At 39.2% G+C, this 18566-nt stretch overlaps 3 protein-coding genes and 2 long non-coding RNA genes across 20 annotated transcripts in view; 3 read left to right on the top strand and 2 right to left on the bottom strand.

The window, feature by feature from the left end:
• Nucleotides 1–18566, bottom strand: part of LOC108887585 (collagen alpha-1(XIV) chain) — a 157365-nt gene that overhangs the window by 16759 nt on the left and 122040 nt on the right. The gene's annotated exons all lie outside the window — the stretch shown is intronic.
• The window catches only part of LOC108887586 (CD209 antigen), a 48315-nt gene continuing 29869 nt past the window's right edge, over nt 121–18566 (top strand). For 3 of the 13 annotated variants that reach the window (XM_051069088.1, XM_051069072.1, XM_051069070.1), the window contains exons 1-4: nt 125–532; nt 1674–1790; nt 2251–2349; nt 2475–2570. In XM_051069088.1, the coding sequence (XP_050925045.1) occupies nt 370–532; nt 1674–1790; nt 2251–2349; nt 2475–2570 (475 nt within the window). In that variant the 5' untranslated portion in view covers nt 125–369. Of the gene's footprint in view, nt 533–1673; nt 1791–2250; nt 2350–2474; nt 2571–16753; nt 17106–18290; nt 18408–18566 lie in introns of those variants that run through there. The other 10 variants (XM_051069074.1, XM_051069077.1, XM_051069092.1 and 7 more) reach the window with 8 other exon arrangements.
• The window catches only part of LOC127141999 (uncharacterized), a 38353-nt gene continuing 24502 nt past the window's right edge, over nt 4716–18566 (bottom strand). Inside the window, exon 3 of the long non-coding RNA XR_007812504.1 lies at nt 4716–4833. This is a non-coding gene — a long non-coding RNA (uncharacterized LOC127141999). The remainder of the gene's footprint in view (nt 4834–18566) is intronic.
• Nucleotides 8264–10199, top strand: LOC127142010 (uncharacterized). Its single transcript, XR_007812513.1, has 3 exons — nt 8264–9264; nt 9757–9899; nt 10058–10199. It is a non-coding gene; the product is annotated as an uncharacterized LOC127142010 (long non-coding RNA).
• On the top strand, nt 11494–16356 carry LOC108887589 (CD209 antigen-like protein A). 2 transcript variants are annotated; one of them, XM_051069095.1, is made up of 7 exons: nt 11494–12211; nt 12495–12605; nt 12906–12995; nt 13116–13172; nt 13413–13555; nt 14794–14915; nt 15328–16356. In XM_051069095.1, exons 1-7 carry the CDS (start codon nt 12058–12060, stop codon nt 15479–15481), a joined length of 831 nt encoding a protein of 276 aa, XP_050925052.1. In that variant the 5' UTR covers nt 11494–12057; the 3' UTR covers nt 15482–16356. The 2 variants fall into 2 exon arrangements, with proteins under 2 accessions (XP_050925052.1, XP_018538564.1); XM_018683048.2 differs by having other exon boundaries at nt 11505–12211; nt 13110–13172.

Raw genomic sequence — 18566 nt, 5'->3', positions numbered from 1 at the left:
TAAAGTTCGTCCAAAAGGTTTATTAAAAGTGGGAAGACTGGACAACACAGTGTTCTATAATTAGTAATGAAAAAAACCACAGAAGTGCTGTTGCAAGGTTTTTTTTTAAATTCACGGAGTCAAACGAATAAAGGGGCGTATATATGTTAGTTTTCTTGGTGCTACTTCCTCAATGTTCAGACAGACGGCTGGCCAAGAAACTGACAGCAGCCTCAGAATATAACTGTATGATATTGATTTTATATCTACAATAGTTAGAAGAGCGTACTGCACTAGAACATATTAAAGTTTCACAGCAGCAGAGAAACTGATCGACACGGTGCAGTAAGTGACGTAGAGCTACTGATCAGGTTTCTCTGTGCCTTCAAGATGTCCTCAGATATTTATGCAAAACCAGATTTATCAAAGAAGGTGAGATACAACAGAAAGGTGGAGGAAGATGGAGCAGAGTGGGAGGAAAGGGAGGTGAATATCTACGAGAGTACGGACCGTATGGGAGACAATCACACCGATTTACAGTCACAGGAAGGAGGTAAGTGTTCTCCGTTCAGTTTGTTACACTCAGCTTTCCAATAAAGCCCATCAGACATCTCTGTTTGTTTCTATGTAACTACATGTTCAGTATCAACTCTTGGGTTTAGCAGCTGTTTCCAGCTGTTAATTGGATTAAATTTACATTTTGTGAACAAACAGTGCGGAACCAGAGAGCTCTGAGTATCGAGGACAGAATCGTTCAGTCGTTCTGTTGCTGTTAGTTTTTTAGTTTTGGACTCCATAACTGATCTGTGTTATCTCTCTGATATGGGGAAGCATAAACTCTGGTAACAACAGCTTGACAACAGAGTGAAAAGAGTAACTACATGACAGGAAGAAGAGGCGTCCAGCATGACAGGATGTGTTAATTTTTTAACTTGTCAATACAAAGTCAAGAGAAGAGGCTTGTGGTTGGGAGGGAAGGTAAAAAAAATATGTCAGACTCAAAGATAACCACAAGGCTTAAACAAAGGAAACTATACACAAGATGGCGGAATCAAATATGGCTACTGAGACCAACCACATGGCATGTAGGCAGGCTAAGACAGAAGTATTTCTTTGTTTAAGGCCAGATCAGTTAGGATAAAGGTGAAGGTCAAGAGAGAGACACTGGATGTACCTCCAGTCCTGTTTGTATGAACCTGCCAACACTATATAACACTAATACTTTACCAAGTCCATGGAGGGAAAAGGTCCTTTACAGAGCGCTGTTTTGTCTTAAGTCTCTGTGTCTGTCAAAATTCAGTGCAGCCGTCTGGTCCAAGCAGGCCTCATACTGCATGATACAGAGCAGGGTGGTGAGAGAGGGAGTGGCTGTCCCTGCAGCCTGGGTGAAGACAAGGGAAAGAGATGTTGCAGTTTCCTGCAGTGAGGAACAGAGTGAGGAGAGGAGCTCAGCTGGGTTTGTTGACCTGGTAACATCACAGGAACCAGGGCACACAGTGATCATGAGTCCATGTGTAGTTTTTACATCAAGGTGTGAAAAGGTGAAGGACCCTGGCTTCACTCCTTTGTCTATGGACCATGTGTTGTCAGCCTCCATCCATAACAGTGGAGAACGATGGGTAATGGAAAGTATGAAAACAGCGGTCATGTTGCTTTCTATTAATAAACCTGCTCTGTGTGCTTTGTCTGTGTAGGACCACAGACTCAGAAGCTTCCTCCAGTTCAAACCAGGCCTTACAGAGCTGCTGCACTGTGTGTAGGAGTGCTGTGTCTCCTGATGATGGCTGGGGTCATTGTCCTGTCCACATGTTGTAAGATAAAATACTCATTTATTCTGAGCAGCAAATACTAAACCAGTTCACACACTGGATCACTGTGACAACTTGATACAAGTACTGTATGTCTACAGAGCACACTGAAGACACTTTTCCACCAAACATCATTAAACATTATTAGTGGTAATATGACTAGTCCCACATAATCCCTTATTCTTATCAAAGTGTCTTGTTTTGTTGTGTTTCTAACAACATATTTTTCTTCTTTAAGGAAATGATTTCATGCTGCAGACCTGTTTGTGTTTGTACATCAGTTACACACTAGTCACCACACACTGAGCTCTACTCACAGCAGGCTGAAGGACAGTGGCTACACCACATCATTCAGTTCCACTTCACAAGTGTGATAGTGACGTTTAATCATATACAGGATGTAACTTCATTGTTCTGATGCTGATTTTCTTGCTCTGTTTCTTGTTTTGTTGTTTCTCACCAGATGTTTCAGTCACTTTGGAAAAAGAGCAGCTGCAGATCAGATACAACGACCTGAACAACAGTTACACTCAGCTCCAGGGACAACTTTCAGATACGAAAGGTTTTTAACTAAATAAGAAAATATCATAATACAAAGGGTCCAACTTCACAATGACTACTGAGCATAAATATTTTCATATTGTTTTAATGTTTTATCTCATGTTGTTTTTTCTCAACACACAACAGGCAACAACAGTCAGTTACAGAGCAGATATGAAACACTGAGTGAAAATCACAGTCAGTTACAGGATGAAGTAAAGAGGCTGAAGGAGAAACTTAAAGGTGAGAAAAGACTTGTATCCATTCACATGGTATAACTTTACTGTGTCTCTACTTTTAATCACTGTATAATTGTTCCATGGTGTTAAACTGTTTTTCTATGTGGATATGAAGCAAAGTAAATGTAGAAAGTATAAAATCTAAAGTAAATGACCTGAAAAGGAAAAGAGGCAGAAGAGAAAGATCTTACACTAAACAGTGAAATGACAAGTCTGATCACTTTTACACTGACTGACATGAAATCTGTCTTTAAAACACTTGTTTGACATTAAGAGAAGTGGTGTCCTGATGGATGGGAGAGATTTGGATGCAGCTGTTACTTTAAATCCACTGAGGAGAAAACTTGGTCTGAGAGCAGGACAGACTGTCAGAGCAGAGGAGCTGATCTGGTGATCATAAACAGCAAAGAGGAACAGGTGAGTGTGTTTGTTAATGTGTGTGTGATGGTTGATGTAACTACCAGTGATCTGTTCCATGTGTTTTTCACCTGCTGTCAGTCTGTGACCTGCTTCCTGTCCTGACCCTGATGGATTTATTTGTCTGATTAAACATCAAAGTTGTTGATACTGAAACTGATGGAAGATATCAGAGAAACTGCTGAACTTTTTATTGATTTATCCACTTCTGGATGAACAGAATCTAACGGGGCAGAGAATTTACAGAAAAACATGTGATGAGGACTTTAAACATGAATAAACACAATTCTAAATGTCTGGAGAAATCCTCAAAACATGTTGATTTTCCTTCTGACAAGACTAGGTCAAAATCTAGAATATGACTGGACTGTATAAGGTCAATGAGAGAAACTGAGAACGCATTTGAAAACTGTTGTGGAACTGTTGTAAACACCTGCTTTCAGTGGAAGGGAGCTGAAGCTGCTCGAAAAACCACTAGATGATGTAATCTGCTAATTAGCATACTCATGACATCATCACGTTGTATTTGCATTCTGTAAATACTGCGAGAAAGGTTGTTAAAGGGTCTGAAACGTCAGGAAATCTATCAACAAAGGTGCTTAGTTGGTTACTCTGCCTGTAAACATGCTCTTATAATGTAATATAAACCAATTCATTCTGAAAGAGCAACAGCCAATAGGGACACTCCAACACTCAGCTGACCGACCAATGGTGAGACTCCATCAGTCAGTCAGTCAGTCAGTCAGTCAGGGACATTCGTGTTTCTAAGGCTGACTTCTCTGTTGTGGTTTAGTCATAAATACATTCTGATCAAATGAAGCTGGTTGATCTACACAAGGAGCTGATTTTGATTCTTTCTTTGAGTCTTTAAGCAGTTCCTTCATGGAGGAACAAAACAGCTGCAGTAGATTTTCTTCTTCCTTCAGACATGGTCACAAAATGACTTCACTACAACAGAAATACTGAATCATGAACAGAGTAATGATCATTGTTTCTTGTCAACTTTTAGGAATTTGTCTCAAAGCTGAATGGGAATGGAGAGTCCTGGATTGGTCTGACAACAAAGCAGAAAACAAGATATACATGGGAATGGGAATGGGTGGATGGATCACCACTGACTGAAACGTGAGACAGTTTATTAGTTTTTCTGAACTTTTCCATCAAAGTCATTGTTGGTAACTAACAGAAGCATGTGTTAAAAGGTAGGACAGTAACACATGTTCAAATGGTTTTATCAGTGTTTGTTTTATTAACAACCAGCAGATACTGAACCAAATGAAAGAAATGAACAGCTGGACTTGAACTCTCCTCATCTGCAGTCTGTGATGAGGTCCAGTAACAAAGACTCAAGTTTAAAGAGTCATGATTCAAAAACTGTTCAAACCACTGGTTGAGTCCAGCTCAGGCAGAGAGACTCTACTGAGCATGTGCAGTGGGGTCAGAAAGCAGGAATCAGACCAGGAGGAGAGAAAATGTTTTTGGAGAATGAACAGAGTGAGCAGCTTTCAGTAGAATGAAACAATAGATGGATGTCATCTCTGAGTCCAGTTTCTAGTTTTCATAAAACATCTGGGATCAGATTTATACCCAGAATCTTTCATGGTTTTAAGTGTCAGCAAATTCCCTAAAAACAAACCACTGAAAATATCTGAAATATTTCAAGTCAGATTCAAGTTGATTTGAATGTGAAAATAATCAGGAGTTTCAGCTCAGGTTAAAACTATATTTTATGTGTCTCACAGGTTCTGGGCGACAGGATGGGGGAAATATTCCACGTACAGGTCTCGTGTAGCATGCTGCGATCAACAAGGAAAATTGAAAAAATTTGATTATTATCATTATTCAAAGACCTGGATGTGTGAGAAATAGATTTCCTGCTGTCGTTGATGACAGAGGGGTGTGAGATGTCAGGATTAATAATTGATTTTAATTAATTTTATCAAATCAGACCAAAGACATGTAATAATGAAACTTCCTGCAGGAGCCTCACAGTCATCGAACTTTTGTACATTTGTTCCCTCTTTGTCTCCTGTTAAATAATCTTCATTTAATAGATACTGTCCCTCTGTTCTCTACAGTGTAGACAGAGAAGTGGGGTTGGAAGTCGTCCACACAATAATTAAACATTATATGTGAACGAGTCTGACAAAATTCATATAATAAAAGTTAATTACAGTATATATAAATAGCAGCGCTGCGTTAGCATCAGTTCTTTTTTGACTAGTTCAAGTTTTGCTAGCTAGCTTTGCTGTCGTCCCACAAATCCATCTTCCCTGGATGCTCTAGTTTGCAGAGCAGATCAGTCATTGCCCTGTTTAAATTTCAAAGGCATTAAGAGGAGGTGGATTAATTTAGTGTAAAGCCACACTGATGGAGAGCTGAGGAACACCACCAACACCTGTTTCTGCACCGACCGTTTCACTCCGGTTAGTTTTACAAACTTTCACCAGAGACAACAGGAATTCACTGATAATCTGCTGTCAGAGTGAGGCAGTAACACGTGTTGCCATAATAATGTGCTAATTATCACAGAGTCAGTTTAGTATCAGTGTAACATCTTTATACTTTGTTTTAATAAACATCATTAATATGACTGCATAAATAATGCAACTTGTTTCTTGAGTCCTTGAGGACAGGCCATGAGATCAACAAAAACAAAAAGCTGCGGTGGCTCAGACATGTACGGAATAGGATGCTAGCAGAGAGCTAACAGGATGCTAACAGAAAGCTAACAGGAGGCTATCAGAGCGCTAACAGGATGCTAACTGTCACTGTGCTGCACTGAGTGGGCGTGGTTTCAGCTGCTGCAGCGGACACGCCCCCAGTGTCTCAGAGAGAGCTCCTTGTTTTGTCATGATTTTGAAACCTAGTTTTATATATTTGCTGATTTTTTTAACCATTCAAATTTAGCTGAGTGGTTTATAGCACATTTTTCTGTGGTGTGACTGACTCAGAACGCATTAGTGTTACTGCTTCACACGGACTTTAATCTGGAGTGATTCCAAATCACCACATTACATTATTGATAAGTGGAACTTTGGGTGGTAGATGAGTATGTTATGAGTTAAACTTTTATGCCACAGACCACAGTTCATGTCTGTAAACATGATTGGGATCTGTTCTTAATCTTGAGTGATAACTGTCTAACCCAAACCAGACACTCAAACCAAACTCAACTACTGAAAATTATCAGTCGTGTGTTTTGTGTTAGAGAGGGAGACTTTCCATCATCTCCTACGTTACTGTTTTTTTGTTACTCAAACTACAACAGCACAATATTTTTTAGCGTTTTCATTTCATTATCACCAACACTTTGAAACTTAAACCTTAACTTGAAAAATGTCAGTTTCTCTACAGGACAGAACAAAAATAGCTGTGCGGTTCACATACCAGTGGCAGTTTCCTGTGTCAGAGAGGTGTATTTAAACTTTGTGGGCAGTCATGACTGCAGCTACGCACAATCGTTTGTATGAGTGCAGTTCTGCTGTTTCACTGTCGGGAAATAAAGATTACAAACAGTTTCCAGATTAAAATATACCTTTATCTAGTTTATCTGAAGGTTTCATAATTCCAATGACTGAATCGTTGAATGCCTAAATTTATGTCACCGCATTGGTGATGACACTATCAGTGTGTTTTGTTGTGCATCTGTGGTTGTAGTTTGTCCTCCTGTCACTTCCTGTGTTGGTGGCTGCCCAGCTCAAAGACAAACTCACAGACAGAGACACCCGGTAGTGAAGTTCAGTTAATGTGAAGTCTCCAAGATGTCGACAGACATTGTTGCTGTGAAACATATCAGAAACGTCCAAGAAAAGAGAGGAGCAGGGGAGGAGAATGAGATTGAGATGGAGATCTTAGAGCATGAGGAGCATCACGCTGATCTTGGGTCACACAAAGCCAGTAAGTCTGAAATGATGAATACTGTAAAATGGAAGTTCATGTCAAATTTTGTGTTGTAATATTGAACTTAGACACTGAATGATGATTAACAATTCAATCAATCAATTATCATGAGTCAACACTTCCACCACTATAATCTGGTACAAGGTGAGAATAAATGTGATTATTCTTATTGAGAAAGATGACAATGAGTAACTTTACTTATTACTAATCATACTCCACGAACTTCAAACAAGGAAAATAAAAATGTTCTTTGTATATTTTGTTGCTGTAGGACCACACACTCAAAAGAATCCTGCATTTGTCAAAAGAGGGAGTTTCAAAGCTGCAGTGACTCTGGGAGTGATTTATCTTCTGATATTGGCTGGAATCTTCATGCGTTGTGAGGAATTGAGTTTTTAATTGTCATGCTTTTCTTTAATGTCTTGTCGTAAACATTTTGTATGAGATAATATAATAGGTGAGTGTTCTAACAATAGTTGCTGTGATTTCAAGAAAGGATGGAAACACAAGCAATATATTAAAACATCTCTCTACACAGGAAGGTCTTAAATTTCAGGAATTTTACACTCTATGCAAGTTCCACTGCTTCCAAACTGAGCAGTATGTCCGTACCAAGGGAAAAATATCCTGTTATGATGAACATTAGCGTCTCGTAGACAGTCTTAGCAGGTGTTTTCTTTGACTGAGAAAAACCTAAATGAATGTTGTGCAAATATTCTCTCACTTCATCCATGTTTGATGATGACAGATAGCCTTGCTATAGCTAGCTCTCAGGCTACAGGCAGCTTGACTCCTCCATCAGCTCCCAGCCAGCAAAACCCATCCACACTTGCTGCACAGGGAGGAAAACAATGAACAAAGAAAAGGGGATACACTTTCTCAACAGTAGAAGAGTCAAAAATCGTTGCTGATTGGTTGCTGGAAACGTGTGTAAGCCTACTTTTTCTTCTACACAGAAAATTAATAAGGAAATCGTGGAGCCCCAAGGTGGTCATAGAAAGACAAAATATTCATATTGATGCCATGTCTTATTACACTGAGCGATCAAAATGCTATTACATGTGCATGAGATCCAATTAGTTCCCACATTTTAATTAAGTTGTTCCCATGTTTTAATGAATTCGTTCTCACATTTTAATTAATTTGTTCCCATATGCCGCATAGACAGGTGAAGGAGAGCTGCAGCACTCAGCAAGGTAGACACACAGGCTGCCGCTACAAAATGTATATAATGGAAACACTGCAGACATGAAGTTGGCGTCTTGGGCACAGCTCAGTTATCTCTCTTGCAGGGCTGATACTGTCAGCTGCTTTTAACTCGTCATATCACCAGTAGTTTCCGGTTTAGCTGTGTCCTTTCTCGCAACTAGCATCTAGCTCTCAGCAGGTAGAACTCACCTGACACCAGAGCGGAGAGAATCAGAACAAATCACACTGCCTGCGTCGCTCTGTTCTCTGTTTTCATCAAGTATCTAACTCCACAGTTAGTTTTGTGGTTCGGTCATTTTAAGACCAGATCTTGTTGTATAGTTTACAGCCTGTCACTCTGTTGCTCCTGCAGTGCTCTCTGTGTGAACTGTGAGGCAGCTAAAAAAAAAGTGAAACGACTCGTCCATTGACTCGCTGTTGTAAAAATAATCACAGTCATTGTGGTTTGAAAATCTCATTAGCTCAAATCACGACTTCAGTTAAAATTCGATAAGTCATTCAGTCCTAAAATATATATGTATTTTTCTCTCTTTGACCTCTTTGGGGCTCTGTAGGAAACTGATGAAGAGTTGGACCAAAAAAATCAATCAATTCCCTTAGTAAAAATCTTAATAAATATCACATACACTGTCACTCCCTCTGTGCTGTCATCATTCTTTGCACTGTAGCTCAGTTTGTATTGTTTTAGCAGATGCTGATAATAACCTGAAAGAGTTTATGGACAGCACTGTCATACTGTGTACTTTGCTGTTGATATGATTGCTGGTCAGTATACTGTTTTCTGGTGCTTTTTATTCAGATTCTGGTGTTTCAGCAAACAAATTTCATCCTTGTGTTGAGTTGAGGACAGCACTTCACTGATTTCAGCCTGCAAAAACACAGTGAGGGATCTTTTATTAACGCTGGCATTTTGCTCATCAGGCTCATGAAGATGTGCAGTGGGTCAAAGGTTTATAATACAGACCCACAGGATGTATTCTATTCTGTTTATATTCTTATTCTTGCCGGGATGTTTAAATGCTGGATATATTGTTTTGTTCTATTGTGCTTCTCACTAGATATTTCAGCCATTTTAGAAAAAGAACAACTGCAGAGAAGATACAACAACCTGCACAACAGCCACAGCCACTTACAGGATGAAGTAAAGCAGCTCCAGAGACAAACTGCAGGTAAGGTAACAGAAAATACAACAAACACCAAAGAGATATAAACACAGACAAAGCACTGGAGAGTAGCACTGAAGTGTAGTTTGTCAAGAAATAACTAAAACACAAAACTCCCACTAAAGCCATAAATTGTAGTCTTGACATTTCAGTTTGTGTAATGTTAAAAGAGACGAGATACATTGTGTTAAATAGTGAGGTTTATATGTGCTAGTAGGTGAAATCTGGAAGCCAGTACTAGAGGAACTATGAGTAGAAATCACAGTTACAGCATCAAATAAGTATTGTACCAGTGGATGCTGTATAACTGGACTCAGCTGTTTTATGTTGCTGATCTGCTTTTTGTTTAATGGATATTTCTCTGAGAGACGTCACAAGAGATGCAAATTAAAAGCAGCCAGAGTCTAAAGAAAATGGACACAATAGGAAGACTGAAGTGATCAACTAGTCTGACAAAAACGACACTGAATTACATAAATACAATTGTTTGACAACAAGGGCTGCAATGTCCTGAAGGATGGATGAAATTTGGATGCAGCTGTTACAACAAATTCACTGAGAGAAAAAAATGGGAGGAGAGCAGAACAGATTGTCAGAAGAGAGGAGCAGATCTGGTGATCATCAACAGCAAAGAGGAACAGGTGAGTGTGTTTGATGTCACTGATCAACCTTTCTTATCTTGGCCTCTACTCAGTTTGTCGTTAAGGTGATTCTGTTGGTTAAGTTTAAGTTTGTTTCTCATTTATTTAAAAAAGGTTACTGCAAATCAAAATGATGAACTCTTTTATAAATATATCAGGAGTTTATCAGAGAGCTGAATAATCCTGGAGCCTCCTGGATTGGCCTGAAGGCTGAGTACAGTCACAAACCAACAGGATGGGAACCGAAATGGGAATGGGTAGATGGATCACCGCTGACAATTATGTGAGTTATGTGAGATCAAAATGTTGTCTGGAGTGTGAAGAGGTCAAGAACCAAAACTGGTCATGTGAGGGGTTTACAGATCCAGTCTTAAACCTCCCAAACTGCTCGTGCAGTCATCGGGCCACCCTGATCAAAGCAAACACGTTTTATATTTAGGAGTTAAAATCTGGATGTTACATTTATGATTACATCAGCACTGTCACAACAGCAAATGAAAAAGAGCAGATGAGGACACAGAAGTGAATGAGAGGACTGATGGTGTTGCCAAGCAATGGCAAACATTCTAGCCCTTGATGCTAATGTTAGTTAGCATTCTACTGTTGACATTTATTAAGACTGACAGGTAAAATCCTCACCTCACCTGTAATTTACAAAAAACAGATTCATGAAAATGGAGGAATTAAAGTATACTGAATAAATATGTTGTAATATGCAACAGATTACTTCAAAATGAAATGACTGGCAGGTTCAGGCTAATATAAAATTAGATATTTTTTTGTTCCACAGGTTCTGGGAGACAGGACACTCTCAAAAGACCTGGCACCACTACGTAGAATGCTGCAGTCGACAAGGAAACTGGACACAGAGTAGACATTATAATTCTAACAACTGGATCTGTGAAAAAAGTGTCTCTTGATTTTGTTGTTGTTGAGAGAGAGAGAGAGAGGTGTGTGTGTTAGGACTGTATGTGTGTTAAGGTTATAACACCATGTGACAGCTGTATTAGGTTACCAATAATGTAAATGTAATATTTCATGCTGCATCAGAATAACAAGCAGATGATTGTTTTCATCTTGCTCCTTGTCAGGAAGCCACGTTTAAGTCGTCACAACGTTCTCACTGCTGATGGGCTGATATGGGCTAACATAATGATACATACAATATAACCAGTGTGTAGGATTTAGGGGAATATAATATGTTGTCATCAGTGTATAATCACCTGAAACTAAGAATCCTTGTGTTTTCATTAGCCTACAATGTGTCCTTCATATCTACATAGATCTTCTACCATAGTATATTTCTACAGTGGAGAGTGGAGAGTTATATTTCTACAGTGGAGAGGGGTATTGGTTGCAATCTGCATCCTCACCACTAGATGCCACTAAATCCTATACACTGGTCCTTTAAGCAGTCAACAGTGCCTTTATTCACTGAAAGAAATAGGCCTTTGGTGAAGGGATGCTCCTTGTTTTCTCATCTATGGCAATATTAATTCTGTTGTTGCTGATTACTGTTTACCATTAATGCACATTAAACTTTCTAAGATGTAAAACATCAATATCCAGTATCAGTTGGGCAATAGTTGTATTACCATAAAAAACAGGAAACCATGGGTTTCACACTCACAAACTCTTGTTTATATCTGATATTAAGAACTTCCACTGATATGAGAATTGCAGACTCCACATCTGATTGAAGCATGAACCTCCAGCAATATGGACAAAAATATACTGAAAGAGTGATGATATGAAAGGTCATCACATAATGAGAACATTTTGGTCACAGTTTGAGACATGTTGCCATGTCAGCCTCGGCCATGGGGATTTATTATCTGGTGATTTATTGTATTCTCATGGGTCATGTCCTAACATTGAGTTGAAAAAACATTTGAGAGCAAGAAGTTTATGTACAATGTTTTAATTTTATTTAATTAATTTTTTTTTCTGCTGGAGTCCAAGCAAAAAGTGCAGCGTGTACTCTTTAGCGAGATTCTGGAGATATTTATCAGTTTTCATCAGAAAGCGTTGTGTAAGCGTGTGTATCTGTGTTTGTGGTTTGCCTTGCTGTTACTTCCTTTACTGAAAGCTGCCTGACACAGACAGAAACAGACGACCAGTAAAGCCTGGTCAAAAACAGTTAAACCAGTTCAGAAAGATGTCTTCAGATACTCAAGCTGCGTCGCATTTAAATCTGAATGTGAGATATAACAGACGAGTACAAGCGAACAACAGAGAAGGGGAGAGGAGTGAGAGAGTGGAGATCCTAGAGAATGAAGACCGGTTCGTCAATACTGGACAACAGAAAACTGGTGAGCATGAAATATCTGCAAATGCAGACTGCAAAAGGAAAAGTTATGCAAATGTTTGTTTGCATATGAAATAAGGTTGAGCAATGAACAAATCCTTTTCTCCAGATGTTTTTATATCAAAGTTCCTGTGACGGTAATGAACTGTTATTTCCCTGCCGTGCAGACCGAGACTTATTTTAAAGTGTGTAATATGGTGACACTGCAGTTCATTGATTTCACTGAGCAGATACACTCCATATTCTCCATAAAATATGTTCTCAGTGTATTTTGTATTTTACTTTAGGACCAGGCAGTGAAAGGAATCTTCCAGGTGCAAAAAGAAGCGGTTTCAGAGTCACTGCTGTGATTCTGGGGGTGTTTTATTTTCTGATACTTGTTGGAGTCTTCACACGCTGTGAGTTTTTATTTCATACTGACATTATTGTGCAACTTCATCCGAGTTTTTGTCCACTATTGTTATGTCTAATGTCTAATATTTGCTTGTTTTATTCTGTATATTTCTTTGTTACTTCCAACTTTTCACAAGAAACTTTGCTTTGTAAGGGGAAAGATTAAAAAATTTCAACAAAGCTTAAACTGCATAATAAATTCATGTGAAAAAGGGTAAACAATGTGCTAATCTGGAGGAGTATGTTTCGATCTTTCTTGTCTGTGCGAGCACCACACACAACAATCAGAATGATTTTCTCTCCAGATATTTTAGTGACATTGGAAAAAGAGCAGCTGCAGACCAGATACAACGACCTGAACAACAGTTACAGTCAGCTCCAGGAACAACTCTCAGGTATGAAAGGTTTTTAACTAAATAAGCAAATATCATAATGTACAGGATCTGACACTGCCTGCTCAGCATAAATGTTATATTTCTAATCTTTTATCTATCGCTGTTTGTCTCAAGTCACAGTAGTGAACAACAGTCAGTTACAGGATGAAGTAAAGAGGCTGAAGGAAAAAATTGAAGGTGAGAAGTGCAAAAACTAACAGCAGGTATCAGTATTATACCAATTCATATGATTTAACTTGTTTCCTGCTGTTGAGCTTTCTACTCAGATTCCTCTGTTTCAGACAGTAATTTATACATGAGGTGTGAAAATTAAAAGTAAATGACCTCAGATGGAAAAGTGGCTGAATAGAAAGATAGAAAGAAATTATATCAGTTTTATACTGACCGACATGAAATCTGTCTTTGTTTGACATTAAGAGAAGAGGTGTTCTGTTGGATGGGAGAGATTTGGATGCAGCTGTTACTTTAAATCCACTGAGGAGAAAACTTGGTCTGAGAGCAGGACAGACTGTCAGAGAACAGGAGCTGATCTGGTGATCATAAACAGCAAAGAGGAACAGGTGAGTGACTGAAAATTAATTTAAGCTATTAATCATGGTTCTGTGATGTTTATTAGTTATTAAGCATCAAACATAGATGTGGAAAACCAGTAGGAAATGGGCCAAAACAGCTGCTGTAGAAAGAAATTCATGTGTTTGTGTTTTGATGTGTGAGTCTGTGCATGTACAGTACGTCTGTTTCTGTGTGGGAGCTTTTATTTAGTTGCATGTTAAATATTTCTGTACATGAAAATGTGCCATTGTGATGAAATTACATTTCAGAATGTATCTTGTCCTTGTTACTCCAGTACAACTGTCTGATGTTATGAGTTAGATTGAGACTTACGCTGAAAGGTTGCTGGTTCGAATCCCTACACTGACAAGAAGACAGATCCAAAGTCCCTTTTACAGAGATATACTGCCATTAAGACTCTTGATTACAATGCCCTTGTTTGTTTACACTGAACCGATTTGATGATTTACTGCTGCCCTAGTCTGTGATTTTAGATAGCATGTCACCCATCAAAAATCAGAGGCATGATGTGTCGTTTCATACCTTTGTATAGGATCAACGCAAAGCCTATGGTGTAGCCTACACATAAATGCACACCGTTGTGTGCATTGGTGTGTCTGTGTCGCTCTGTAATTACAACACTAAAACACCAACAGGTGGTGGAATTCCTGTGCCACTGTGTTGAGATCTTTATGTTGGAATTAGAGGTAATAAATGTTAGACAACAGTTACTTTTACTGAAAATACTGCACACAGCAAAGAGAGAAGAAGTCTGAGTAGATGGTGTGTGTGATCATGGAACTAAATGAAGCAGACAGGAGGGTGAGTTTTCTGTGCTTGTGAGATCACTGAGAGACATGTACGCCAAAGTCATGTGTGAGGGACTCAAAACTGAACCATCAAATCAGTCTGTAGACTCTGATGGATGTTTACAGTGTTTATAATTTTACTATTTGCCTTTGTTTACTCTTCCAAATAAGTTTGGCTGACGTGGGGGATTGATTTCAGCATCTACATTTCTAACCTCAGTGAGAAACAAATAAACCTGTAAACATTAAAGCCTGAAACAAGGACAGGAGTACTCACATGAACTTTCACAGTTCTTTCATCTTGTGCTGTCCATCAGCATCTGTCAGGCCTACATAAAATTTACAGGCTTTATGCAGCATGCTACTGTGAGAGATCAATGGTGCATGTGATATTTTATTGTTGGGAATAATTATCTGCTCTTTTTATAAATTGTCAGGATTTTCTTACTCAGATGAATAAATATGGAACTTCATGGATCGGTCTGGAGTCAAAGAAAACATCCAGCTGGCCAGATAAATGGGAGTGGATATGGGTGGATGGATCAAAACCACAATATCAGTGAGAAAATTTCTTTTTTTAATTGTTTGATGCTAATATTTGGATGAAACTGAAAACTAAAAAAGTTCCATAAGAAGTCATTAATATTTTATTTGTAAATTAGGTCAAAGGTTGAGGATGCTGAGCTGGGCTTTTGACATGATGAAGTTGCAGTTTGTTGCTCTACCACATGAGGGCATCAACATGTTCATATTAATCTTCTGTGTCTTCACTGAAAACACAACATAGTGAAGATAAACAAAGAATTCTAATTAAAAATCTAATAACAAATTCTTCGACCTTCTGAAGCTCAGTGGGAGAGACAGTGCAGAATTTAGTTAGTTGGGAGTTTACAAGAACTGTATACATTATCTCACACCAACTATCCTTTGTGTTTGTGGCTTTTACCAATAACATCAACCCTGTTTTTCAGAGGCTGGACTGTAGGAGTTAGTGTAATGCCTGTGAACAGATCTACAGCTTATATCAATCTTCAGGGGACATGGATGCACACCAACAATGGATCCAAACAATGGATCTGTGAGAAACAGAATAGATTAGTGCTCGGACGTTGGCATCCACTCTGACTAAAGACCCTCACTGCATGTCACTTCTTTTCTGATAACTCTTCCTGCACCTCTGTCAAAGTGACTGTACACAATAGAGGCAAACATAAGAAAATGAAAGGTACAAAACACCTCCTGCTGGCCAAAATGTTCAAGACTTTACTAAATAACACAGAGTCAGAAGAAGCAGACACACTGACTCTCAGAGCCTTGTGGCCACTGTGGTCCATGAAGGAGCTCTGAGAATCTGTCTGCTGAATGTTTCTGTCACAGGCTGACCCTGTGTGTGACTTCCTGCTGTAGTGTGTGTAGTAATTTCCTGTTTTATTTTGAAATTTCTTGTGTGTGTTTTACTTCCCACCAGTTTGTTGTGTTAACTGTGTCTCATTAACCCATTAGTCTCTGTCTTTCCTCCTTTTAGTTGACAGAATGTTATATTTTATTGTGATGTGCTTCTTTGCTTGGTTCTTTGCTTCTGACTGCCTTCACTGTGTTATTTGGACGTGGATTGATGCCTGTGCTTGATTAGAGTTGTCCTTCCTTAGAATACTTTAGGTTGGTACTGACCACTGCACACCAGTCATCTAGTCATCACAATTAGTCCCTTGTCAAAAAGATCCTGACTCTTGCCAATTTGATCGGATTCCAGATAAAATCAACTTCAAGAACTGATTGTTCACCTGCTGTCTAATATATCCCACCTCTTGACAGGTGCCGTTAGAACAAGATAATCAGTGTTATTCACTTCACCTGTCAGAGGTTTTAATGTTGTGGCTGATCAGTTTATGTTTGATTGACATTCAGACAAACAGTATCTGTTTTAACTGATCAACTGTAAAACCTTAACTTCAGGCTGTTGTTTCTCTGTAAGACTAAAAATAAATGAGACAGCAGCATTTCCTGATGTGGGCTGTTGATCTGTTGTGTGTTGTGGTGGTGGCATGGGTGATGGGTGTGGGGGGTGGGGTGTGAGTGACTGAATGTGGGTTTTGTGTCTACATGGGGGCATCTGTTAACACATAATGCTGTTGTTGCTGATTGGAAACCTTGTATCTTCAAACTCTCTTATTTTATTGAACAAAGAAAAAAACTGATTTATTTTCTGTTTGATTTAAAGTTCGTCCAAAAGGTTTATTAGAAGTGGAAAGACTGGACAACACAGTGTTCTATAATTAGTAATGAAAAAAACCACAGAAGTGCTGTTGCAAGGTTTTTTTTTTTAATTCACGGAGTCAAATGAATAAAGGGGCGTATATGTGTTAGTTTTCTTGGTGCTACTTCCTCAATGTTCAGACAGACGGCTGGCCAAGAAACTGACAGCAGCCTCAGAATATAACTGTATGATATTGATTTTATATCTACAATAGTTAGAAGAGCGTACTGCACTAGAACATATTAAAGTTTCACAGCAGCAGAGAAACTGATCGACACGGTGCAGTAAGTGACGTAGAGCTACTGATCAGGTTTCTCTGTGCCTTCAAGATGTCCTCAGATATTTATGCAAAACCAGATTTATCAAAGAAGGTGAGATACAACAGAAAGGTGGAGGAAGATGGAGCAGAGTGGGAGGAAAGGGAGGTGAATATCTACGAGAGTACGGACCGTATGGGAGACGATCACACCGATTTACAGTCACAGGAAGGAGGTAAGTGTTCTCCGTTCAGTTTGTTACACTCAGCTTTCCAATAAAGCCCATCAGACATCTCTGTTTGTTTCTATGTAACTACATGTTCAGTATCAACTCTTGGGTTTAGCAGCTGTTTCCAGCTGTTAATTGGATTAAATTTACATTTTGTGAACAAACAGTGCGGAACCAGAGAGCTCTGAGTATCGAGGACAGAATCGTTCAGTCGTTCTGTTGCTGTTACTTTTTTAGTTTTGGACTCCATTCCTGTTGGTTATGGTGACATTTAACTGATCTGTGTTATCTCTCTGATATGGGGAAGCATAAACTCTGGTAACAACAGCTTGACAACAGAGTGAAAAGAGTAACTACATGACAGGAAGAAGAGGCGTCCAGCATGACAGGATGTGTTAATTTTTTAACTTGTCAATACAAAGTCAAGAGAAGAAGCTTGTGGTTGGGAGGGAAGGTAAAAAAAGGAATCTACAAACCTACATCAATATGTCAGACTCAAAGATAACCACAAGGCTTAAACAAAGGAAACTATACACAAGATGGCGGAATCAAATATGGCTACTGAGACCAACCACATGGCATGTGGGCAGGCTAAGACAGAAGTATTTCTTTGTTTAAGGCCAGATCAGTTAGGATAAAGGTGAAGGTCAAGAGAGAGACACTGGATGTACCTCCAGTCCTGTTTGTATGAACCTGCCAACACTATATAACACTAATACTTTACCAAGTCCATGGAGGGAAAAGGTCCTTTACAGAGCGCTGTTTTGTCTTAAGTCTCTGTGTCTGTCAAAATTCAGTGCAGCCGTCTGGTCCAAGCAGGCCTCATACTGCATGATACAGAGTAGGGTGGTGAGAGAGGGAGTGGCTGTCCCTGCAGCCTGGGTGAAGACAAGGGAAAGAGATGTTGCAGTTTCCTGCAGTGAGGAACAGAGTGAGGAGAGGAGCTCAGCTGGGTTTGTTGACCTGGTAACGTCACAGGAACCAGGGCACACAGTGATCATGAGTCCATGTGTAGTTTTTACATCAAGGTGTGAAAAGGTGAAGGACCCTGGCTTCACTCCTTTGTCTATGGACCATGTGTTGTCAGCCTCCATCCATAACAGTGGAGAACGATGGGTAATGAAAAGTATGAAAACAGCGGTCATGTTGCTTTCTATTAATAAACCTGCTCTGTGTGCTTTGTCTGTGTAGGACCACAGACTCAGAAGCTTCCTCCAGTTCAAACCAGGCCTTACAGAGCTGCTGCACTGTGTGTAGGAGTGCTGTGTCTCCTGATGATGGCTGGGGTCATTGTCCTGTCCACATGTTGTAAGATAAAATACTCATTTATTCTGAGCAGCAAATACTAAACCAGTTCACACACTGGATCACTGTGACAACTTGATACAAGTACTGTATGTCTACAGAGTACACTGAAGACACTTTTCCACCAAACATCATTAAACACTATTAGTGGTAATATGACTA

The sequence above is a fragment of the Lates calcarifer genome, linkage group LG3, assembly GCF_001640805.2.
Source record: "Lates calcarifer isolate ASB-BC8 linkage group LG3, TLL_Latcal_v3, whole genome shotgun sequence".
Taxonomy (NCBI): Eukaryota; Metazoa; Chordata; class Actinopteri; family Centropomidae; genus Lates; species Lates calcarifer.
This window is presented reverse-complemented; position numbering and strand designations above follow the sequence as displayed.